Genomic DNA, 25,424 nt, shown 5'->3' on the forward strand with positions numbered 1-25,424 from the left:
GCCTAGCAAGGTAGTATCTACTAGTTACAAGCTTTGCTTGAGAGAAGGTCTGTACCTTTGGCTGTTGTAGCAGTGTCATTGTGACGTCAGCTGCATGTGTTAGAATGTTGAGACTCTGAATGTACTATACAAGTTAGTCGAGGGGAAATTTTTGTATGTAATTTTTGTAAAATGGTAAATATCTCAGAAAATATTTTAGGTATTAACACTGTGCAATGCAATCCCAAACTAGCTGAAGGTATTGGCTGAGTTTTGTAAGTATAGCTTAAACGCTAAAAAGCTGTAGGAGGAGTTAATTACAGAAAAAGATGGAATAAGCAGAAGAAAAAGAGGAGTAAGTCAGCTTTTTAAAGCCAATTTAATTACTATTGACTCTGTAAGTAACTGAGGAGCTGGCTGTCTAGTGCTATGGTGGGTTACCTTCCATGTGCATCTGGAGGCATGATCCCATAAAAGTAAGCAAATAAATAAATAAGTATTGCTGTCTGGTACACATGTACTAATGTACCATTAGCATTGGCTGCTTGCTCAAAATGCTGTGACTGTTCACAGGTTTTCCAGTACCTTGTCTGACTCACCCATAACCTGAGCAGTGAGCTGAGAGGCAGGAGAGGATGTGTGAAAATGCATTTCCTTTACCTGAAAAAAATATATGGACTTTCCAGATTTGCCTAAATCATTACTTTGATTATTTAATTCAGTTTCAATTGCCTTTGCTAGATAGAATTTGAAGGCATCCAATGTTCTAGTACAAGCTTGTTTCTCGGTATGTGATCACTGTTCTTAATTTGGAATGAATGTTTTTAGTTAAATGAGGTGATGAGGCAGCTGTGAATTACTTCTAATAACTGGGTTGCTGTCTTTAAATGAAGGTATGTTAAAACAGAGGAACAACTGTTTACTTGGCTCTCTATTTTGTCAATTCTAGTAGGCAGGACTTGTCTGCCTGTAATTGAAATGTTTATTATTCAGCTTAGCACTCAAATGTTTGTGACAAGGGCATAGATCTGCTATCATTATGACGATGGAAGGATTAATTCTCTTTTATTGATTTTATGCCATATCTCTCTTAAACTTATTTCCAGCTGTAATTTGTGAATAACATGAGCCAAAACATGTGTAAAATTATTCGTTTCCCTGTAGAATTTCCATGTATTAGATCATGGTGTATGTATTTCTGTTTTGAATCGGTAAGGAATTGCCCTGATGCATGTCATTCTGATATCTTACTCCAGAAGACTGGATGACGCTTGTAAATATGACATCTATGGCCAAATGAGTTTTGAATATTGTCATGTATCTACAGCTAACACAGTACTGAACGCACAGCTGGCTGCTATATAAATTGACTTGGACCCATAATAATAATAATAATAACAATAATAACCATTGCATATACAAACACATACTCTCTCTCACACGGACATATATCATGATGTAACATCATATTTACATTTACATTTATTCATTTGGCAGACGCTTTTATCCAAAGCGACTTACAAGTGAGACAGAGTATAACACAAGCGAAAGCCATACAAGGAGTCACAACATTAGAAGTGCTGCATGACCAATTTTCAATAGTTGGCCAGACACGGTACAAGCTAGCTGGTAGGGACACAAGTGCATTAAACCATCATTTAATTTTTATTAAAGGAAAACAGAGTTCATGTTGCAGAAGCAATGTCACATCAGCAATGCGGTATGGTGACAAATGAACCTGGACCTGGTATCACGAGGTGACATTTTCAAATGCTTGCTGGGACAACATTGTGCTCATGTTTAATGTACTTAGCCCAGGTTACATTGTTAACCATTCAGTTATATGAACAAAAAGTCTGTGAAAACTTTAGCCTATGCAAGTGTGCTACTTAAGAAATAAAAACAAATACTATCCTTCTCTAGAGAAAACAGTGTTGAGCCAAAACATGTTCTGCACAGCATAGTCATTTGTCACTGGCGTCTTTTCAATTTGTAAATGCATCTTTATGCAAAGAATTCCACATGGAATGAAGCCCTCATCTGAGACTAGTGAGATTCGCCTGATTGCCATTTTCTCTCAGCATTCACATAATTTTCCCCAAATTGGCACCACATGATTACAACTCTTCTTCTAATTCTGAAATATCAGTAATGGAAACGAGGTCATTTTATTCATTTCTCTCCTGCTATGTCATATTTAAAGTGTTCAATTTCATGCTCACATGTAAGCAATCGGATGTCTGAGTAGAGGTTTATTTGCAGAGAGCGGACGTTTGAAGATTACACTCAGCGGAGCGGGGTCACCAGAGGACACCTGCAATATGCGGCACTGTGAATGATGGGATTCAGCCGTATAGGAGAAATATTATTTATTTGGTGCACGCTCTGATCCGGAATTACTTAAAAGGCCAGAAGAAGGTACAGAAAAGAAGGTATAGAAAAACGTAGTGTATATCATTACAGCTGCTTGAACAAGGGCTTTGGTTCAGAATAGCAATGTCCAACAAAAGTGAAAAGCAGTTAACATAAGGAAGATATTTTCTGATTTTTTATGAAGACAGACAATACATGTTCTCACCACACCCAGTATGCCAGACCTGGGTGGGCCAGGCCCACCAAAATTTTCACTTGGCCCCACCAAGCCTTGAAGCCTATGGGAACAAATGGGCCACGCTTCACTAGCTACACACATTCCCAGTAATAGATGGAATGCTGCCAAACTGTGGTGCCATATATTTAGAGTTCAGGGTAACTGCATCACGTGCAAAGATGGATACAGGTGTAGCACTGTCTTGCAATGTAGATAGTGGTATGGCTGAGCTCACTTGCCGGCTTTGTTGAATAAATCTGGGTTGTGTCAGCAAGGCACAACTGCTCATGTTCTCAGAACTGCATCAAAGAGGCACATTGATGTTCTAAAGAGGAAGGTATCATGTAAGCCTATGTTTAAAGAATGTAGCCCCAGCAGATAGCTAAGTGGAGAAAGAAGATGGAGTGTCTCTTTAGTGTCACTTGGCATTATTCCAGACTGTGGCTTTAGTGCCTGATGATGCAAGAAGCCTGCTTTTGTTTCCCCTCACAGTGTTTTGGTTACTCAGATGACAGGGATACTGTGATCACCTCCCATTGCTTCAGTACTGGAAAATAGGCACTTGAACATGACCAGTGTGTTCCAAAAGCAGGCCTCAAGCCAGGGAAATTTACAACCCGCCTCTCTTTGGGCAGACCTCTGTAAAAAGCAGGCAACCAGAAAAACAGTTGCATCACTGCTGAGGTCTTAACTTAGCAAGATAGCTAATTAAGACTGTGACTGGTTATATTTGGTGTAGACAGCTATGCTAATTTTGCCTTTGTGTATTTCTTATGCCTTTTTATAAAGTTTTAATTGCAGTATTGTCTCCTGGTACTTCAATTGTATGAGTTCCTCAACTTCTTAAGGATAAATATTAGACAGAAGGTGCTGGCTAAATCACTTTCAGTTTTAAGGTGTCTTCCAGCTTATTGCTCATCTGCTTTGCTATAGGCTGTTCTGTACCTATGTGGTTGCTGTCAATCTTGGTCCTACATTCACCTTCTAACATATCTTGATATGATAACTTTTGAAGCTGGTCTTAACGTCTGTCAGTCCTTTACTATTAGCTACCAATATAACAGTAATGTTTCTTTTTGGGCAGCTTGATTTTTGTCCCTTAAGATATTATGTTAGCCCCATTTCATGGACCCTGTGCCGTGATCTGGTGTTGACTGTCTTAGGGTCGCCCTCATGACTATGCGAGTCCCTTGCCTCCCGTCCCCTAGGTATGCTGCCATAATGTTAGCCTGCCGGGGTCTTTCCTTGTTGCACACCTTTTTCTCTGCCCTTCCTCTCCTGCCTCTCTGTTCTACATCCCTGCCATTCTTATCATCCACTAACCACTGTTTTCTGTTTGCTTCCTATTCCCTGCTCCGGGCTCCTGTCCGGAGCTGTAGCCCAAGCGCCTCATCCCGTTTTCCAGTCCTGCTACCTCGCTGCCCTGCCCATCAAAGCCAACTGCATTCCAAGACCCGGACATCCTAGGAGACATTCTTATAATTACTCTACTGTTAACTACTATTGTTCTATCTGCCCAGTGCCGGCCAGAAGCAGATGGGCCCCCCCCATGAGCCCGGTTCTGCTCAAGGTTTCTTCCTGATAGGGAGTTTTTCCTTGCCACTGTTGCCTTAGGCTTGCTCTCAGGGGGTCTCAGGCCTGGGAACAATGTAAAGCTGCTTTGTGACAACTTGTGTTGTAAAAAGCGCTATACAAATAAAAATGAATTGAATTGAATTGAATTGAAGCCAGCCCTGGATCTGACGACCCAACTCCTGAAGCACCCACTGATGCCCCTGCAAAATGGGGCTGCATCGATTTCATCACAACTTCAATTCCCAAACATTTTTGGATAACACGTCTGTTATGCTATGTTTAGCAAGCAACAAAAAAATTGTGGTATCTTCTGTTGTACCGCTGTGTCGTCCCTCACCTGACCATCCACTCATCCATTTGCACACTTTGGAAACACGTTAAGTGCAAAGACATTAACAGTACCCTAAGGCGAATCGTGGTAGATAACCACCAATCTTCCTAATTCTCACTGTAGGATTTCCTAAAATTGTTTGGCAAATGCAACTAGGAAAGCACTGTAAAAAGGCAGTTAATATTATGACGTAAATATCACTTTACCCATTACCCAAATTAACCTTTACTTTTTAATTGAAATTAAATAGGCGGATCCAATGGGTGGGACATTGTGATAGACACTGTGGCATCCAATCGCCAACTAATAGCTATTCCGTTTCCTGACGTGATAGCTCAAAACCCTGAGACACCGGTAAACCTAACATGACGCTAGCGAGCTTGCGCTTGATGAGCATTCGTAAAGGCCAATGAATATATAGAATACCTTTCTTTTGGCCAATAGCATTTCATAAGTATTAAAGAGGGGCGGGACTTCATTCAGAAGCAATGCGCGTTGGGTTAGGTTGTTAGAAAGTTAATGGCAGGGGGAACGAGATTCTCTTCTCTTCTCGCTTCAGGAGAGTTTCGGGATTTTCTGAAGTAAAAACACCATAATTTATAAACAAATACAAACCCGAAAGAAGTTTAAGGCAATATTGTTACTCTTAATAAACATATTATTTAGATAAGTATGCAGGATGCAGTAGCCGGGACAGCAATGCTGACAGACGGCTTCGAGGACGAGATTGACTCGGTGACTCCGCGCTCCCCTGCGGTAGGGATGGGGGTAGGTGCCACACCAGGAGCCGGACTCGGGGGCATAGGGATTGGTGTCGGCGGAAAAAAAGTCCGGTTGTTTGGCGACTCCGGTGGGGCCACTGCAGACAGGCTGGATTTTAAACTGGCCGCAGCAGCAGTGCTTTCCTCTGGTCCGGGATCTGGCAGCGACGAAGACGAGGTCTCAGAGGTAAGCTTAGACACGATCCCTATTAGCTAGCTAGCTAGCTAGATAACCAACCCCCTCCCTCCCCCCATGAAATTACATAAAAACAACCACCATTTTAACCCAAATATATCACATGCCAACCATATCGTTGGTAATTTATACGTTTAACTAGGGTGTATATAGTGGACACGGGCTTATTTTTACAATTTCAAGGTAAAATGTTTTATTCATGGCGAAGGCTGAAAGTGGGGCCTAGTGACTTAGGGTGTTAGCCAGCTATCTCAGGAACGATGGCAGCGGCAGGGCTTGCAGTATCGCACACATTTTAGCCAGCTAGCTTGCTAGCTTACTAACTTTGCAGGTTATTAATCTGACTAGCAGGCTGCCTGGCTTGCTACATGTGGTTTCGTGTGCGTTGGCAGAAGGGATATACAACAGTTCGCTACCATGTTTTACAATAATGGCGCCATTGCGTCACTCTAGTTAGCTAGCTGGCTAAGTATAAGCTGTTTTTCTCCCCTTTCCTCTATTGCGCTGGCTAGCAAGCTAAGTGACCGATATCCATGATAACGAAGAGCAGTGGGGTGGCACCGTGAGAGCAGTCCTTGATCACGAGTTTTTTAGCTTGATGGCACCCTCTGTTTCGTGGTGGAGCATTGCGGAGAATGTTATTAGCTAGCCAGCCGCCTCCTTCTGAAAACTGGTTAACATTAACATGTTCTCACTCCGGCTCAGTCTGGGTGTCGAGCCCAAACGTTTGCGACATGTGCACTCGTCTGCGGAGCGCCTTTCCACTCCAAACGAAGTGATCTCATGTTTGCCAGTTGTGGTCTGAGCGGCCACCTGGTCTGTCGGTCCCCGCATGTGTTTCTGTAGCTCCACACCCTCGTCATTTGCTGCAAGTCCCTTCTCACCGAAAACCGGATGATTTGCCTTTTAAAACGAGGCGCAGATGCCACTCTTGGATCCTGTCAAAACTCTGCCAGGCCCTGTTCTCACGTCATAACAACCTGGGTTGACTGTCTGCATGTGATGTATCTGGCAATGTTTACCTCTCATGTTATTTATTGGGAGCTACGGCTAAACCTGTCACCTAACGCATCGCACCTGCAGTAAGCACACAGATGCCAAATTATCTGCATCTGTAACGCATAAATATCGGTTCCCGGGCAGCAGCAACAATCGCAGACGCCCGTGTTTGCTTACACAGGTGCTTAATAATAGGATGATGCCACTTGATGCTTCTAATTAAATGGTCCCAGTCGCTGGTGTGGCACAGTGCGCCTAGACTTTGCGGGGGGTGAGCGGTTTTTAGAAAATCATTCTGGACTGTTCTGTAAAACGCTCGTCATTAAGCGAAAGTCGGAGACGAGCTGCAGCTCCCTTTCCCGTGGGGATCCCTCTCCGGCATCCCTCTCCGGCATCCCGCTCACACCGAGCGCCGGCGTTATGCTCCGGAGGGCACAGGTAGCCAGCAGTTCCCTTTAGCGAGAGGGAAATGCCACTATCAGACCAGTCATCAAAATTTGGTTCACATCAAGCTTTTACTAATTGGTGCTAGTGCTTGGATAATCTATTTTTTTTACCAGTTTAATTATCAATGTAATGACAGTTCCTGCTCAGGGAGCTTCTGGAGAATGATGTTATCACCTTTATGGAGTCCAACATCTAAATGTTCCTGTCTGCAAACACACAAATGTCAGATGATTGAATTAGCTGGTTAGGCGTGCTCACCAACTCAGTAAATTCTGGCATAAACCTTTTCACATGAGACGGTCATGTATGAGTCCTACTCGTGGAGGCAAAAGTGCGTTGTAAACGAGACGGCACCTTAATTACTTCAAATATATTTGATGTGTGCAAAAAAATAAAATAAAAACACTGGCCTCGTGTAATTGTCAGCCAACGCAATAAGACTGGGTCAGGGTGGCGGCGCGCGTGCTGTACCCCCCTCTGTAGGATACGGGTGCCCCTGCCGGGGCTTTTTAAGGGGCAGCACGTGTTCCTCCTGACCGCTCGGTGCATTTCGCTGGCATGCCGGGGGAGAGTGCTGTCCACGCCCGAAGCATGCTAGGCAGCTGGGCGCAGCTGACACCGCGTCCTCAGACTCTGTGCCGGGGGGTCTCGCCGGGACCCCGCACGCCCAGCTCCTACCGAGCAGCTACAGGCCCCTCTTCTATACCTCCCATCCAGGGGCCGTCAGCTCCGAGTCCCTCGCACCCAGGGCTGCGCACGGAGGATTCCAGAAAGCCATGTCTCGCTGTTGCTTTTCTCTCTGTGCACAACGCTCTATACTAGCTACGAGCCATCCAGGTTATGATTCTTACGTTATTGGCGGGTCTCTCTTTTTTTTTTTTTTTTTTTTTTTTCCAGGGCAGCTCGCATAGCTTTTGTATATGATCCATTTACACTGCCGGGTATTTAAAGAAGCAAATCACATTAAGCACAGCAGAAGTGTCCCACTTGACACGCCGCTTCCTAGTTACAATACCAGTTTCTTAACCACTGTGCCACACTGCCAGCCACATCTGTCACAGTGGGTGTTTCCGCCAGTCAGAGGGCGGCGGGCATTATGTTGCGATATTAACCAGCCTTGTCTTCAGAGTGGGGTTTTTTTTTAAACACATCTAAGAATGTTCTGTAAATGGTGGAGACAAAACAAGCCACACCTATTAGCGAAACCACGCCATGAATTCTACAGATTATCATCATGCACTGAAATCAACATCACATTCAGTTATTATTAATGAACGAGCAGTCCTTGATTTGTTCAGTCATTGCACTCTGTGTTGAGCAAGACTTATTGTCATTTTTAAAGTAGTGCAGATTGATTATTGGACTTGTATCGTAAAACTTCATTTGAATTTTTTATCAGGTCTTTTTTATTTCAGTCTTGCAGGACATAAATTGACACCACACTCTGGACTGCTGTCATATAATATGCGTAAAAGGCTCATTAATCGCGCATCGATGTTTAGACAGACGGCGGCTGCTTTCGGTGAATCGTGCCGGAGAGGTGCGGGTGAAGGATCATCTGCGTCCGCCCGGACCTGCTCCCCTTGTCGCCGTGCCACGGCGGCTCGTCCTGTCTGCTCACATCGCCGGAGGTGCGGCGGCCTGCCGGCGGCTGCGTTTGTTGAGCGCTGGGCCTCGGAGAGCGCAGCCGGACAGCGGGCGCGGTGCTCGCTAGCAAGCAGCGGTGATCCGCCGCCTGTGTTCAGGGGCCAGCCGTGGGGTCAAGGTCGTCAGACGGCTGGCGGCGGCCGGGGCTCTCTGTCCTCTTGGTCCGTCCAATGGCGAGAACGTAACTGGCCGGCTGCCGTTGGAGTGCCCGGTGTGATTGGAGAAATGCCGCCGGGGGGGGGGGTAGACGGCTTCAGATTTTCTTCCGGAATATGAAGTCAGTAAATTTCTGAACCTGGCGTTGCCATTTATCTGTTTGTCCGGCTGTTATATGTTCAAAAGACCCCATAGGTCCTCCATTACTGGCGGTCTGTTGTGAAGTGCTCAGCTAAAATCTGAAGTCCAGGATTAGATAGATGCTTTTCCAGGCCTTTCCAGCTCAAGTGAGCATGTGCTTCGGATGCTGCTCTCTCTGGGAGCTGTAGTTCATTAACGGGGAGGAGGGGGGGGTGGATTGCTGTGCATTGTTTCTTTTAGGAGCCCTAATGGAACTACAGCCCCCATAGCTCATTGTGTGCTGCATTCCTTTCATACACATTCCTAAGCATTGCTGCCTGCCATTAGCAGTCACTGTGTTTTCACCAGCCCTTTGGCCCATGTGATTTCCTCTCAGTTCCTGAGCAGAGATGCACATTTTCAACATTTAGGGGAAGGGAATGCATCATCAGATTTATCTGTTAACCTGCAGCCTGGCTTGAAGTTTGTGCATAAATAAATTAAAATTAAGATGTCCGTCACATCATGTAGGCTTCCACACGGTTGTGCACATCCAGGCTCATTTGTAAAATGCTCATTCTTGAATCGCTGCATTCGGATTAGTGAAGTACACCGTTATGCCCTTTGCTGTCCTAAACCTTGTCGTCTCTGGTTTTGCGTACTTTAATACAAGTTCTGCTGTGTGTAGGCCAGGTGCAAGGATCGTGATTTGTGTGTTAGCCAGCTTGTCTCCTGACTACCAGATCGTGATCGGTCTACTAGCTGACTGGTCTCCCGCCTGCCTGCCTACCTACCTCCTACACTGGAAGTGGAGCTACACGAAAATTTCTGCTCGTTGACAGCACTGTTTTGCAGCCTGGGCTCATGGCCTGACACGGGAATTCGCATTATTTGAAAATGCGCTCCGTATGATCTTCACCTGTAATCGGTGACAGTATCTGTAGAGTTTAGCACAGGGCAGAGTTCTCCGATGTGTTTGCGTGCGGGAAAACCTGTTACTATGTGTCTGTGCCTGTACCTGTGCATCTGTGCCCCGAGCGCACGATCAGGTGGTGTTCTGCGTGGCGGGAAAAGGCAGGACTCCGCTGCCGCTCCTCTGCGGTGGACATGCCGGCGTTTGCCATCCAAAACCCGAAGCTGGCTACACCTCAGCAAGGGTGAAATGGTGTGGGCTTGTTTGGGGATCTAATATACGATTTTTGTGGTTTGTTTTCGTTAGATATACCGTTAAAGGCTTGCTCTTAAATCTGAATTGGAAAATGAATTGATCAGTTAAAAGGAATGCTGTTGGCACACACAACCCCCACTCTGACAGTAGTGACGCTTCCTGATGTAGCTCAGACCTGTAACTTCTATAGAAGTTAATTAGCTGAGCTTAGCTATCTTACCTTCACTGGTAAATTGATTGACTAGATTGTGCGTACTTGATGACCTTTTGCACTCGCGTGGAAGAGACGAATTTCAGCCAGCGAACCGAGGTGCGACTGTGCAAACCTGTGTTGAATTAGTGACATTTACAGTGACAAAATGCTGGTCTCGCCTCGGTCTAGCAAATCCAGCATTGTGGAGCTTGCTCTTGTGTCAGTGATCTCGTAACCGGCGGTGTGATGAAGTGGTGCGGATTCGTCTGTGCAGCTGGAGACGCATCGGCGATGGGCTAAATGACGAGGTTCTGTGGAGGGGGGGGGTGTCAGATTGCGATGGTAAATTCTGTGCAGAGTCCCAGCAGGAGCGTAATCACTGGCTCTCTTGGTGATTATGAGAAACAAAGGCCAGCTGTGTTATTTAAAAGAGAACGGGGAAGCGGCGCTCTGACAAGGCTTCCCTTCCTTTCCTTTGCCTCCGTGAAAGCCGTCTGTTCAGCACGTTAATGCGCACGGGCAGGCTCAGGTCTGTGCGGGGCAGGCGGACGCTCTTACTGGAAGTGTGCTGGACGGAGGTGTCAGGTTGTCGTGGGTAGCGCCTTCACTGCAGACGCGCACGCACGCGCTCACACCCCGCCCCCCGTGCCGCGAGAGCGCCGCACACGCCATCATACCGCACGTGCGCGTGTGTGCGCCTGAGTTACGGGTCAGCGCCGTGGCAGGAGGCGCCGTAGCCGTGGAGACGCTCGGCCTCCCTCGCCCCCGAGCGCGGAACGGAGGCCGCGTCCAACCCCGCTCCCGCTCCTGCTGCCGGGCACACACACACACACACACACACACACACGCACGCCACACTCCTGTCTGCAACAACACCTCTGCACCAAACCCGCCTCTGGGAGGCCTGGCGTCAAATATTCAGCACTGGAGACGAGCAGCCGGCCCATTGGCCGCTTCACGCTCTGTAGCGCCTGTGTGCTTTATGGGAGTCCGAGCTGGTGGTCTGCAGTGCCAGAGGAGGTGTGCTGTGGCTGTACTGCTTATGGAGCCGTGTCTCCTGAAAGGCTGCGGATTGGATTCCCCCCCCGGCCCCTGCGCTGGCCGTCCCATCCCCGAGCAAAGGTGCTTAACCCGAGCGGCTTCAGTAAATATCCAGCTGTGTAAGTGGATAATGTGTAGAAATGTGATCTTATGTAAGCGTCTCTGGAACAGGGCGCCGGCCAGGCAAATAAATAATGTAGTGTAAGCAGCAGACGTTCCGGCTGGAGGGACGAGTCGAGCGCGCAGCCCCGCCGCGCCGAGGTTGCGCAACGCCCGGGCCCCGCGCGCTTTGTGGGGCGCGGACCCCCTAGGTGTGTGTGTGTGTGTGTGTGTGTGTGTGTGTGTGTGTGTGTGTGACAGAGAGAGGGGTGTGAAGGGTCGGAGCCGGAGGGGGCTCCGGCTCATTACAGCAGAGTGGATTAGCGCTGTTAGACAGGCAGGAGCGGTTTGAATGCCTCATCTTACACTGGGGAGGCTCTGGTTGCCCGGCGCCCCAGTGACCACTGACGAGCATGACACGGCCACGCCCAGACACATGGCCTGGGCCCCGCCCCTTTTAACCTTCTAAATGCCACGATCAACGTTGTGAGGAAACAGATGTGCTGATTCGGCTCAAATGCTCTGTTTGACTCGACTGGAACAAGTTAACAGAAAACGCCCATTGTTCCAAAAATATATGTCAGAGTGCTTACTACTGCATCATTTTAAAATATATTACAGAAAATTACCAAAAGGTAAGAAAGAGTGTTTAGCTCTTAAATGTAGCTGATTATTTTAAAATATTTTTTCATTGATTTAGACTGCTTGTGTCTAAGTTGGTTGGAAAATCAGCAAGTTACTTATTATGGTTTCAGTTTCTTTTATGTTCTCTGTGTTAACTGAAATATGAAAGACCAGACTCAGACAGACCGTTAGTTAGACCCCAAACTTGTGCCCCCAACTTGTGCCCTTTGGAAGGGTTGCTCCCTCTGGAGGTACAGAACTTGTGTACGGTGAGGCGCCCTCCGCCCCCCCCCCCCCCCCCCCCCCCCCCCCCCCATTCCCCCGCTCCCCTCCTGAATGCAGCACGCACAGCCCCCTCCCAGAAGAAGAACGTGCGAGTTGTAAATGGATCCAGATGCCGAGCGGTGATGTCACCCGCGGCCCCCGGGCTCCTCCCTGTCAGCTGGACCCGCCTGAACGCGCGGGGCCTGTGTTGTCAGGCTTCCCCTGCGTCCCCGCCGCGGCGACGGATGCTGGCCAGCCCTCAGAGACTCACCCTGAGCTCGCAGGATGTGGCCGGGGACTGAGGAAGTCGGCTGCAGGGCCCAGGTGTAAGACATGAATACGGAGAAAGAGGGTGAAGTAGACTGCATATGCCGTCACATTGAAAGGCATTCGCGGTGTGACATGGGTATTAAGTCTGCTTGTAAGAGCTATCGACTTGGCGCGCTCCTTGAACATGCGCTTACTCTTGTTTAGTGTCATAGTGTCATGCTCACGCTCACTGGTCTGGGAGTGTTGTTAGCATTAGCATGCTCTGACACTGTTGCTCATTCAGCTTGAACGGATACACTTCTGTTCTTTTGCACTGGAAGTCCCTCTGCTAAATGAATGTAACGTAATGTTTATACTTTTATTCGCGGTTGTAAGGTAAGCCGCTGACTCAGCCCTCAGTGCCCTCGAAGTGTGTTTTTGATTGAAGACTTTATATTGTAGCTGAGCAGAGAGGTTCCTAGCAGCACGGTTAAAGAGCTCGACAGGAGTGCGTCTCTTTGGCCTAGCTAATTTTGTGCGCGCGCAGTCGTTCGGAGCGGTTTAGCGTAGCGCCGGCTTCCTGCAGGGTGTACACGCGCCGCCCTGGCGAGCAGCAGTTTGGAGACTGGAAAAACCGGTCCGTGTAGTTCCCATCCAAATGATGCGAGAGAGAGGCCTCTGGCAGAGAGCTGGAGGAGCCGGGGCCCGCGCGCACATGTGCGCTCAGACGGCTTTAATCACACAGGCCTGCCCTTTTATTCTGGAAGCGCTCGCCTGAAAATGGGCCACACCTTGGCTTTGCGTGTCGTATTTGTCGAGCTGATGTAACTCCTCGGGTTGTTGGCGCTGCAGGGCGCAGGGGGTGTGTTTTTTTTTCTTCTTCTTCAGTGTCCGCCGCGGTAACGCTGTGCTCCGCGCGCCCCTCCGGTCCCGACCCGTCCCCGAAATGCTGACATACTGATTGACAGCTCGTCAGTGTTCGGTCCCCGCATGAATTGTTTGTCTGTTCCGATATTTAGAGAGGGGGCGAGAGTGAATCTAGAGGGCTAAATCGAAGTCAGCTCCCGGTATAATTCAGACTTGCCGTGCTTGGTCAGGGTGACCTCAGATGAACTTCTGGGAAACTCGGAAGATTCCAGATCGGTGTCGCCTGTGCGTATGCAGGATCCCGCTCTCCTCCTGCTCACTGATCGCAGCGCAGCGGTGTATGCTACGCCGGTACACTCTTTCACTTATCAGGAGAGATCTGCGGAATGGCACTGCCCTTGGTCTGAGCTTCAAGGCTGAAATGTCAGCCTTGCAGACCTGGTGTTTTTCCCTGGAGGGAGTGCTGGGAAGAGGGCTCGTAAACAGCGCCCTGTTTCAGAAGCGCAGTCTTCATAACAGGTGTAAAACTGTCTCAAGAGGACTGTTGTAACGCTGTTGTTACAAAGCTGCAGAGATCAGTAAGGTGCCTGTGGTGGCAGGGCTAGCATGCCTAAAGAGCCGGTCAGGAGCCTGGGAGGGGATTGGCAGACCCACAGTTGTACGGTTTTGGTTGTGGCCTTCAGAAACGCTTACGGCACCAGCAGCGCTGCGGTTGTGTAGGCAGAAGTGTGACTGTACGCAAGGAGGAGCCGGCAGGAACAGGAAGAGAGGGAGACGGACCTGCCTCCTTCCTCTCCTCCTACCTCTTTTACTCATCCCTTCCTCTCTCCCTCCCTCCCTCGCTCCGCTGGCGGAACATCCTGTCTCCGATGGACCGCTTCCATCATTACTAACATGAAGTGTCTACGCACTGCGGGGGAACCCTGTGAGGCAGTGATGGGGGTGTGGGTGTGTGTGCATTTTTCACACCCTCTGTGTCTGGGCATTTAATGCATATGCTTGCATCTCCGCGTGTGACTTCGTGTGCCACTATATCTTGCTTGTATGTGTCTGTGTTTTAGGTGCACATGGTGGTGTTTTTGCCGCTTAGGTCAGCGCTGTAGGGTCTCTGCTTTTAAGCAATCGCACAGCCATAGCTACAGTTGTGGAATTGACCTTTGAGAATGGAAGGTCAGAACTGGCTGCTTCAAAACTTCCATTAGCAGATAAGTTATAGCGTGGTAACTTGCATAAATAGGGAGTCCTGTTCAGTTTTAATCAATAAATTCGGGTGGCGGTGGGTGTACATTGATTTTCAGGGTTGGAGTCTAGCTATATTACACAGGAAGGTGTACTGCAGCGCTTGGGGCTCTGTAAGCTTACGTCATTAAAAACAACAAATTGGAGCAAAAATTCAGAGTAAAAAAGGAAATCGGACAACACTGAAATTTTGTTGAAAAACAGGATATGCCCCAGCCCTGTGAGTGGGAGCAGAAAACCTCAGTGACCCTGGGAAGCAGTTCATCTGAAGGAGACCCAGTTCCTCAGGTGTGTGTGTATGTGTGTGCGCGCGCGGCCGAGCGTTACGGTTTGTAAACAGGAGCCGTCGCGGCGGCGCCCTCCAGAGCCGAGGCGCGGCTGTACGGAGGTCAAGGGCGCGACCGAGCAGAGGGACGTGAGCCAATGAGTTCATGACCGTGGCAGCTTGGCTCTTTAAGTCCAGTGTTACTGTGGCCCTGATCCTTGGAGGGGGCGGTGCAGCTAGACACGCCCACCACTGTCACTGGTCCCCTCAGCTGTCACTCACAGGTGTGGGCTCTGGGTGTGGAATACAGTAACTGCTCTTCTGTCTGAGCTTGCCAAATCAGGAAGCTCGGTGACGCAGGCGTACTTCACCGAGTGACTTACTCCTCTCTGAGAGAGAGAGAGAGAGAGAGACACACTGACCCCCCAGTGCTTTCTGGCGGAATTAAGAGAGAAATGAATGTCTAAAATTACCTCCAAATATGTCTACTCCTCTGATCAACCATAACCAATGTCTGAACAGGAAGTAGTATTTCACGCATATGGAACATGTTGAAAATTTCAATGCTGTCAGCATGGCCCAGGGCAGGGAAGGTGAAGGTGTTAAAGGTCGCTGGTCAGGCGTTGATGACCGCACACCCTCTGATCGATCCCCCGCGAGCCTCACCGTTACAGCCGCCGCGTCTGCCCTCTCCCCCGCCTCCCCCCCCCCCAGGTGGAGTCTTTCATACTGGACCAGGAGGACCTGGACAACCCCATGCTGAAGACGGCGTCCGAGCTGCTCCTGTCCAGCGCCACAGACGGGGTGGACCTGCGCAGTGTGGACCCAGAGACACAGGTCAGGCTCGAGGCCCTGCTGGAGGCCGCAGGTACGTCCCGAGAAGCGCCGCGGAGCTGCCCCCCCGCGGGGCCGCGCTTTACAGGGGATAGAGAGCGCTCAGCGTGACACTTCAGCCCAAATTGTCTAACCATTCCTCTAATGAAATGCTGGAGTCAAACGGGGATGGAAATTGCGTCCCTGTTCACCCAAGGCATGTAAATTCGGGCCACTGGGTTACAATACGTAAATATATAATAATACCATATAATACATATTTGTATTATATAATTTGTTGGCTTCCTATATATAAATCAGGATACACCTAAAAAGTAAGGTTTGCTTGATGTGACATTGATTCTCATGAAGGCTCTCCCTTTAGCGTTTGTGACCTGTGCAGCACATAAAAGCATACGGTGTTTGAGAAGTGACAACGTCATTTTACATCTGTTGAGTGGCATGGGTGAAACCGATCCACTGTAACCATTGCCGCTAGGAGGGAGATCCGGCAGGCATCACCTGTTCACAGTTCAGCATAGCTATTATTAGACATTATTATTATTATTAGCCCCATCTGTAACTGTGAGGATTATATTTTATTTAGGGATTTTAGTTATGCTGTGAGCGTGACTGCTTGTCTGTATTCATTCTTCACTAGAATCTGTTATCACATCAGGCAGATCTTTTTAATGTAACGGCTTTAATGGGTACATACACGCATGCAGCAGGTTACCTGAGATCTGACATTTACAGGCAGTTATCAGAATTTCCAGTATGTGTGCATTCCTGTTCAAACTGAACCTCGTCACAGTGTCGATCAGCAGCACAAAATTAGTAATTTTGTAGTGTAGTGCATCTTGTTTGAGCCTTTGCAGTTGGAAATGCTGGTTTTTTGGTTTGTTTTTTTTGTTCGTGCCGTGACAGATGCGTGTCACTCTGGGTTACAGCCTGAGCTCTTGCGCGTTGAGTGAACTGTGCTGTCAGGGGAGTTGTGTGTGGAGTGTTTCCAGTATGTCTGTCTGTCTGTCTGTGACGTGTCTTTAGCGACAGTCCTGTTTTTGCGGGGTGTTCTGTTACAAAACCCCGCCGCCTGAAAGGACACGCTAGATCTGGTGTCTGGTCCTGTTCTCGTTCCTGCTCACTGTGCACAGTGTCTCTGTCGGGGTTTCTCTCTCTGTCTCTCTGGGTGTCCCTCTGTTTGTCTGTCTCTCTCTGTTTTTCTCTCTCGACCTCTGTATTTCGCTCTGAATCTTGGTCCTCTCTCTCACAGTCCCGTAACTCTGTCTCTTTCTCTTTGTTTCTCTCTCTGCATCTCTGATCTCTGTCTTGTTCTCGGGGCGTCACTCTGTCTCTCAGCCCTCTTGCTGACTCTTTGGGTCTCTCTTCCTGTCTCTCTCCCTGGCCCATTGTAAGCACTCTTGGTATTTTCCTAATACATACTTCAGGCTGAAAGGAAACAGATTGCCCCTGTCTCTGTCCTTTAATCTGTCACACAGAGGAGCGAGTTCAGAAGCGAGATATGAAGAGCCCGTTGATGAATAATCGATTTGCACAGGACATGCGGTGCAAAAAGGCATTTTCCCACAGGCACCTTCAAGGAAATTCCCCTCAGCGGCTGAGAGAATGCTTGTCTGATCGCGCAGCTATTCGCGCCTTTCTCGCAAGGCCCAGTGCATGCCGCCCGAAGCCTCGGGCTCAGTTTGTTCGGAGGACGACCCCGGCTGCCCCTTAATGTGTGTTTTTACCTGCGCCCACGTCCGGTTGTTTGCCCTGGTCCCAGCAGGTCACCCGCGTTTCGCTGTCGGATGACAAACGCCGCGTTAATGATTGACCGCTGAGCGACCCGCTCCGCCACCTGGAACATTGCAAAAATCCCGTCTGCGGAGCCAGGAAAGTCACACCGTGGGCACTCGGGGGTAAACAGCGCTCTGGAAGAGGAGGACAGGAATAGAAAAGGCGGGGAGGGAGAGAGGGAGAGAGAGAGGGAAGAGGGAGGTGCTGGCGGTGTGTAGTAGTTGCGGTGAGATTGGCTGTCGGTGTGGCTTACAGCGGTTCAGAGAGGTGACAGTGGTAAAAGGATATCATTGGGTAATGCTAAAGGAAAGTGTGAAAATTGGCAAGGTAGGGGTATGAGGGAGATATTGCCTGGTAGACACTGGGAGACAGAGGGGAGAGAGAGAGAGGAGAGAGAAAGGAGGAGAAGGAAGTTCAGGGAAAGGGAGTTGAGCCATGTGACACGTTGGGTGTGTGCGAGCGTATGCATGGTTCGGGGTGTGTGTTGGTGCGCTGCTGGAGGGAAGCTGTTTGGGTGTGTGTGTGTGTGTGTGTGTGTGTGTGTGTGTGAGAGAGTGAGAGAGAGAGAGAGAGCGAGAGAGAGAGAGCAGGGAGAGGCCCGGCATAGCTGAGCTGGTACAGGACCACCGCGGGGAGAGATTAGGGATCTGCAGCAGAACAATAGATTCCCATAGAGCAGCAGCACATCCCCTCATGACTCAGCACTAGCCTTTGGTGCGCGGCGTGCGCGTTTGCCTGTGTCTGCGTTCCTCTGCGAGAGTTTACACTGTGCGCGTGTGCGCTGCGCGCGCGTGTGAGCACCGCTCTGCACGCCGCTGTGTGAAGGACGTGGGGGCTTTCAGCTGTGAGTCTCGGGGAGGCCCGGCTGCCCGTGACCTGCCTGTGAGCACAGGAGATGCGGTCTGTCTCTGAGCGGGCAAGTCAGGCAGGCGGGGCGCTCCAGAGGCAGGCAGGTGTGGTCCCACTCACACACACACACACACACGCGCATATGCATACATGCAAACGTGTACACGCACACACAGTCATGAGCGGGCAGGCAGTGTAAGGGGCTGTTGGGGTATCCCTGCCATGGGAACCGCTCTCTCTCTCTCTCTCTCTCTCTCTCTCTCTCACTCCAGATGAAAACCCTGCTCTTATGTAGGTCAGCTGAACAAGCAGTCTGTTCACACACGGGCAAACACACACACGCATTCCTCTTTCTGGGCTGGATTCTTCCGCAGCCCTCAGCTGCTCTCCCCACTGTTCCTCAGCCCTGCCCAGGCTTCTGCTTCCTCTGCTTCATATTTTATTCAGTGAGGGTGGCTGCTGCAGTTGTGTGTGTTGTGTGTGGCTGTTGTGAGCTGCTCTCTCTCCTCTGTCTGTGAGCTGCTCTCTCTCCTCTGTCTGTGTGAGCTGCTCTCTCTCCTCTGTCTGTGTGAGCTGCTCTCTCTCTCTGTGAACTGCTCTCTCTCCTCTGTCTGTGAGCTGCTCTCTCTCCTCTGTCTGTGTGAGCTGCTCTCTCTCCTCTGTCTGTGTGAGCTGAGCTGCTCTCTCCTCTGTCTGTGTGAGCTGCTCTCTCTCCTCTGTGTGAGCTGAACTGCTCTCTCCTCTCTCTGTGTGAGCTGCTCTCTCTCCTCTGTCTGTGAGCTGCTCTCTCGCCTCTGTCTGTGTGAGCTGCTCTCTCTCCTCTGTCTGTGTGAGCTGCTCTCTCTTCTCTGTGTGAGCTGCTCTCTCTCCTCTGTGTGAGCTGAGCTGTTCTCTCCTCTCTCTGTGTGAGCTGCTCTCTCTCCTCTGTGTGAGCTGCTCTCTCTCCTCTGTGTGAGCTGCTCTCTCTCCTCTGTGTGAGCTGTTCTCTCCTCTGTCTGTGTGAGCTGCTCTCTCTCCTCTGTCTGTGTGAGCTGCTCTCTCTCCTCTGTGAGAGATGCCCTATGAATCCCCTTCCTATGAGTTTGTCATTTTATCCATTGTAATTATGTCTGCAGGCCTTGCAACATGCACTTGTAACTGTGTGACCTATGTATATGTGTGTGTGTGTATGTGTGTGTGTGTACATGTGACCTGAAGCACAGCTCAAGATACTCAGGCCCCAGAGTTGACTGACATCTGTCCGTCCAGCCTGTCTGCTTTAGTCCGCCTGTCACATCTGTCTCATCCTCCAGGACACACTGCCCTCTAAGGCAGAGGGAACTCGCCCTCCTGCTGCTTACACTTAACGCGCACACAGAGGAACCCAAACACACATGCACACGCACAATCATACCGGCCGCTGTTAGAAATATCACTGTTATAAGGGGAAAATTTAGCTTGTGGCACCAAAAAGAAAACTTTGGGCCGGTTCCAGCGAACGCGGTGTACTGCCTCCCAAAGCCACTTAGTGTGCAGATCCAATCCAAGTTAGTGCGGATTTGTCTGAAGTCAGGCCCGCTGCGGTTATTCAGAGCGGCCTTATCGCCTTTTCACCTGGCGGGACACCAGCTGTGGGAGGATGGGGGCGGGGGAGACAGTACACTGTGCTAGCGTGTCATTTGAAGACTAACGTGTTGCATGGTTTGGACGTGATTAACCCGAGCTGGCTCTTGTGTTTTTTGTGTGTGTGTGCGTGTGTGTGCGCGCCGTTTGGGCTGGCACTAACCCTCGGCTGCCGCTGCGCTGCGAATGGCGGTGGTGGTGGTGTGGCGCGCTGCTAACGGCGAAGGCATCGGTAAACTGTCCACTGCGGACGGTAAAGCGTTCGCAGATCCCGAGGTGCTGCGCCGGCTGACGTCGTCGGTGAGCTGCGCGCTGGACGAGGCCGCCGCCGCCCTCACGCGCATGAGGGCCGAGAACACGCTCAACGCCGGCCAGGCCGACAAGTATGTATCTCTGCTGTCTGCTCCCCCAGCCAGGCCCTCTGTCTGCCCCTCAGTTAGTTTGAATATTTCAGCAGGGCCCTCTGTCTGTCCCTGAATCACTAATATACACGTATGAATGTATATGTATAGTTAATTCAAGTTATAAGTATACTGTTATGTGTATACGTGTGTGTGTGTGTGTGTGTGTGCATGTCTATGTAGTCATAAATACTGATGCTGTTTTTCCAAATATATTTGATTGTGCCACCCTAAGAAAACCGATGTATTTGATTTGTTGCCACATTTTGTTTTGGTTCCTAATTGTAGGTATGTTTATTTGTCATGTTAAAGAGAGTGTGCAGTAGCATGCATTTTCCTGTAAGCCTGGAGTTACAGTAGTGCAGTAAGACCCTGGCTCCGTGACAAGGCTCTTCAGTTATGGATCCCGGCAGGGGCGTTAGAGTGAGGGGGGCGCGGTGGCTTATATCACCTGCACAGTCCCAGTAATGGCAGCAGTCTGGTTATTTTCAGCCGTAGCTTGGCAGAGGCCTGCTCCGACGGGGACGTCAACGCCGTGAGGAAGCTCCTGGACGAGGGCCGGAGCGTCAACGAGCACACAGAGGAGGGCGAGAGCTTGCTGTGCCTCGCCTGCTCCGCCGGATACTACGAACTCGCACAGGTGGGCGGGTCTCAGGGTAATGCACACACACACAGGTGGGCGGGTCTCAGGGTATCACACACTCACACAGGTGGGCAGGTCTCAGGGTATCACACACTCACACAGGTGGGCAGGGTATCACACACTCACACAGGTGGGCAGGTCTCAGGGTAATGCACACAAGTGGGCGGGTCTCAGGGTAATGCGCACTCACACAGGTGGGCGGATCTCAGGGTAATGCACACTCACACAGGTGGGCGGGTCTCAGGGTAATGCACACAAACACAGGTGGGCGGGTCTCAGGGTAATGCACACACACACAGGTGGGCGGATCTCAGGGTAATGCGCACAAACACAGGTGGGCGGGTCTCAGGGTAATGCACACACACACAGGTGGGCGGATCTCAGGGTAATGCGCACACACACAAGTGGGCGGATCTCAGGGTAATGCACACACACACAGGTGGGCGGGTCTCAGGGTATTGCACACTCACACAGGTGGGCGGGTCTCAGGGTATTGCACACTCACACAGGTGGGCGGGTCTCAGGGTAATGCGCACACACACAGGTAGGAGGATCTCAGAATGTCACACTCACACAGGTAGACACACATATCCTTTGTCTTCTGTTTTGTTTATCCTTCCATGGTTTGTGTGTGTGAGTAAAGTTGAATGCAAATAAAGTGGTGCGCGTGTGTGTGTGCATGTGTGTACGTGTGTGTAACCTGATCTCTGTGGTATCTCGGCAGGTCCTGCTGGCCATGCACGCCAATGTGGAGGACCGGGGTATCAAGGGGGACATCACCCCCCTCATGGCAGCAGCCAGCGGCGGCTACGTGGACATAGTCAAACTGCTCCTGGTGCACGGGGCCGACGTCAACGCGCAGTCCTCCACAGGCGAGTGCACGCCCCCGCAGACTCGCGCGCCCCGTCCCGCGCCCCGTCCCCCGCCCCCGAGCCGCCAGAGTGACGCCCTCTCCCCCCCCCCTCCCTCCCCCGCAGGCAACACGGCGCTGACGTACGCGTGCGCGGGCGGCTTCGTGGACGTGGTGAAGGTGCTCCTTAAGGAGGGCGCCAACATCGAGGACCACAACGAGAACGGCCACACGCCGCTGATGGAGGCGGCCAGCGCCGGGCACGTGGAGGTGGCCCGCGTGCTGCTGGAGTACGGGGCCGGCATCAACACCCACTCCAACGAGTTCAAGGAAAGCGCGCTTACGCTAGCCTGCTACAAAGGTGCGCTCACGCCGCCTCCCCGACGGCTGTCTCTCTCGCGTTGCTTGTTTGTCGTGACATGCCCTGCTAGGAGGTCAGAAGCTCAGTGTTTGTCTCTGTGTCCCCCCCCCCTGCCCCCCCCCTCCCCGGTGTGGCTGCAGGACACCTGGACATGGTGCGCTTTCTGCTGGAGGCCGGGGCAGACCAGGAGCACAAGACAGACGAGATGCACACCGCGCTGATGGAGGCCTGCATGGTGAGGCCCTGCAGCTCATGTGTACGACTCGCTGGGATCCTTTAAATACCCTACCCTGGGCCTCAGAGCCGGTACAGACTCCCACAGGGCCTCGGAGCCGGCGTGAACCACCTCAGGGCTTCGGAGCCAGTATTCACCTCCCTCGGGCCTCAGAGCCAACATAAAACGCCTTAGGACTTCAGAGCCAACGCTCTCCTCAGAGCCAAGATAAACACACCTAAAAATGACAGCAGTCAATGGTATCACTGAACATGCGAGGGTGGCCTTTAGTCTCTTAGAGCCCCGGTACATTATATCATAATAAAAGTGCAAAGGCATCAAACTGTTTTTATGCAAAGGCTTTATGATTTATGAAACCATGATCAAAACGTTGCTCCAGTGGTTACTAAGATAATCTAGAGGCAGATAAATGTCATGTCACTTTAACTGCACTTAAGAGGTCACCTTAAGCCAGAAAGGTGCTCCTGTGCACATCACAAGGTTGAGATGATCTACCTTGATGAAGAGAATGCTTTCATGATTATGCATCTCTGGAAAAAATAAATTTTATTTATGGCACCCATTCAAAAAATACTAAATCAGTGGCTAACAAGTGACTGCGTTTGTGGAGAAAACGTGCTATTTGATGACAGAGAGATAGATTAAACTATTAACAGTGAAGGAGCAGCTGTTAATTAAAAAGGTTGCCCGAACGCTCAGAAGACGGCATGTTGGCGACTCTTGTCTGCAGTGCGTTATAGAATCATAACCAAAGCTACAAATGTCAGTTATTTTGCATTCTCTAAAAGCATTTGAATGGCTAGAAGACTGGCACTGACCAACAGCAGAATATCTACAGTGCTTGTGTTGTGTGTGTGGTGTGGGTCCTTGTTGGCTTCACAACAGCAGAATATCTACAGTGCTTGTGTTGTGTGTGTGTGGTGTGGGTCCTTGTTGGCTTCACATCTGTTTTGTTTGAGTCCAAAAAAGACACACTTCCGGTTGTCATGGAGACAGTGGCGTGCCAGTGTTGATGCAGGGTTCATCTCCCTTTCAGTTGATGCCAAATTCCAAATGTTCCCATAATTCATGTCTGGCCTCTTTAAATTGACAAGACTGTAACCTTTGGGCTACGAGGAGCAACTTTCTAATCTTCTGAGATATGTAACGGTGTGTCACCAGCCGCGCCAGACCCTTTCAATCCATTCACTATGGGAGAGTTCAAAGTTCAGGAAACACTAGAGCGCTCATGAAACAAGCTTTCAGCGTTGCCTCAGTTATTAGGCTCTTTCACATGTATCCCTGAAGATAAGCCGCTATCAGTGGTTGCTTCAAGAGAAGCGGATCAATAATGGAAAATGGGAAGAAACACGCATTCTGAAATGAATAACTAGCTAAGCCTTCAGTAAATAGAAATGGCTGCAGTTTTCTGTTCAGTCAGACTGAATACTGAAAAAAGCCAACCTCAGAGCCACTCCGGACGCACCCCTGGGTGTTAGTGCTTGTGTGCGTGTGTGTGCGTGTGTGTGCGTGTGTGTGCTTGTGTGTGTGTGTGTGTGTGTGTCTGTGTGTGTGTCTGTGTGTGTGTCTGTGTGTGTGTGTGTGTGCTTGTGTGTGTGTGTGTGTGTGTGTGTGTGTGCTTGTGTGTGTGTTCTGACATTATAAGAGGGTATGTGAAATCGTACTGTTGTACCAATGAGCCTGGCTCTTTGGCGTCATAGTCAAAGTCGCATGGTTGGTACCCTGTAGACCCGGGTTCGAGGCCGGGTGGGGTGACTGCTCTCGCCCTTCGCTACAGCATATATGTAGATTTTTTTTTTTTTTTTTTTTTATTAGAGCGGGAGATTTTGTTTGTGTGGGGTTGTGTGAGTCTGTATACAGGTGTATGTGTGACAGTCAGTGTTACACCTGCTGCGTGAGTGTGAGTGTGCGCGCGGGTGCTGAGCCCTGTGTCTCCCTGCGCTCTCTCAGGACGGGCACGTGGAGGTGGCGCGGCTGCTGTTGGACAGCGGGGCACAGGTCAACATGCCGGCGGACTCATTCGAGTCGCCGCTGACGCTGGCGGCCTGCGGGGGCCACGTGGAGCTGGCCGCCCTGCTCATCGAGCGAGGGGCCAACCTGGAGGAGGTGAACGACGAGGGCTACACGCCCCTCATGGAGGCGGCGCGGGAGGGGCACGAGGAGATGGTGGCCCTGCTGCTGGCACAGGGTGAGCGCCTGTAGCGATAGGACAGTAAGACTTCATCAACCCCAGGATGAACAGGGCTGCCCTGTTTTTTTTCCCCTCTCACTTTCAACCAATTGTAATGTTTTAGTGTGGGGAGCAGTGTCATTGATTGGTTCATAGATTTGATTGACAGCACACGGTAGCCCCGTCCTTTATGATGTCACAAAAGCCTTGTTCTGCCACCAGCATTTCAGTGCCCTGCTGAGCTGACTGTGTAGTATGATTAAGCGCCTGTCAGGCCAGGTGGAAAATGAGGGTCGTTATTAATTGCGTCTCCGCGGTGCTCATTAGTGTTGCATCCGCCCTCTGCCGCCCAGGTGCGAACATCAACGCTCAGACGGAGGAGACGCAGGAGACGGCCCTGACGCTGGCCTGCTGCGGGGGCTTCCTGGAGGTGGCCGACTTCCTGATCAAGGCGGGGGCGGACATCGAGCTGGGCTGCTCCACGCCGCTCATGGAGGCTGCGCAGGAGGGCCACCTGGAGCTCGTCAAGTACCTGCTGGCTGCAGGTGAGGCTGACTGCGTCAGATCGGCCGGTCGAAGCCATTCGTACATGCACACAGTTAAGGAGGTGTTGCTGTCGCCTGCCTTTTGGTCCTGTGTCTCAGCGGTTGATGGAATTAGTGTGTGTGGTATAGTCTGCGTTGAATAAGCTGTCGTCTGATGTCATCTCTCTGACTTCTGTGCCTCTCTGAAGGAGCGAACGTCCATGCTACCACGGCAACGGGAGACACAGCGCTGACGTACGCGTGTGAGAACGGACATACCGATGTGGCGGACGTGCTGCTGCAGGCCGGGGCTGACTTGGTGCGTCTGGCTCTCCTCTCACCCTGTCCCCTCCCCCCCAAACTCTTTCC

The 25,424-nt window shown here is 50.4% G+C and overlaps 1 protein-coding gene across 4 annotated transcripts in view; it reads left to right on the top strand.

The window, feature by feature from the left end:
• Positions 1–4,985: 4,985 nt before the first annotated feature.
• Positions 4,986–25,424, top strand: part of LOC118790624 (ankyrin repeat and KH domain-containing protein 1-like) — a 36,897-nt gene continuing 16,458 nt past the window's right edge. The window contains exons 1-10 of one of the 4 annotated variants that reach the window (XM_036547600.1): positions 4,986–5,423; positions 15,525–15,678; positions 20,098–20,254; positions 20,750–20,912; positions 21,640–21,787; positions 21,893–22,126; positions 22,267–22,361; positions 24,312–24,549; positions 24,885–25,076; positions 25,265–25,374. In XM_036547600.1, coding sequence (XP_036403493.1) covers positions 5,148–5,423; positions 15,525–15,678; positions 20,098–20,254; positions 20,750–20,912; positions 21,640–21,787; positions 21,893–22,126; positions 22,267–22,361; positions 24,312–24,549; positions 24,885–25,076; positions 25,265–25,374 — 1,767 coding nt within the window. In that variant the 5' untranslated portion in view covers positions 4,986–5,147. The remainder of the gene's footprint in view (positions 5,424–15,524; positions 15,679–20,097; positions 20,255–20,749; positions 20,913–21,639; positions 21,788–21,892; positions 22,127–22,266; positions 22,362–24,311; positions 24,550–24,884; positions 25,077–25,264; positions 25,375–25,424) is intronic. The other 3 variants (XM_036547601.1, XM_036547602.1, XM_036547603.1) reach the window with 3 other exon arrangements.

The sequence above is a fragment of the Megalops cyprinoides genome, chromosome 16 (assembly GCF_013368585.1).
Source record: "Megalops cyprinoides isolate fMegCyp1 chromosome 16, fMegCyp1.pri, whole genome shotgun sequence".
NCBI classification, from domain to species: domain Eukaryota; kingdom Metazoa; phylum Chordata; class Actinopteri; order Elopiformes; family Megalopidae; genus Megalops; species Megalops cyprinoides.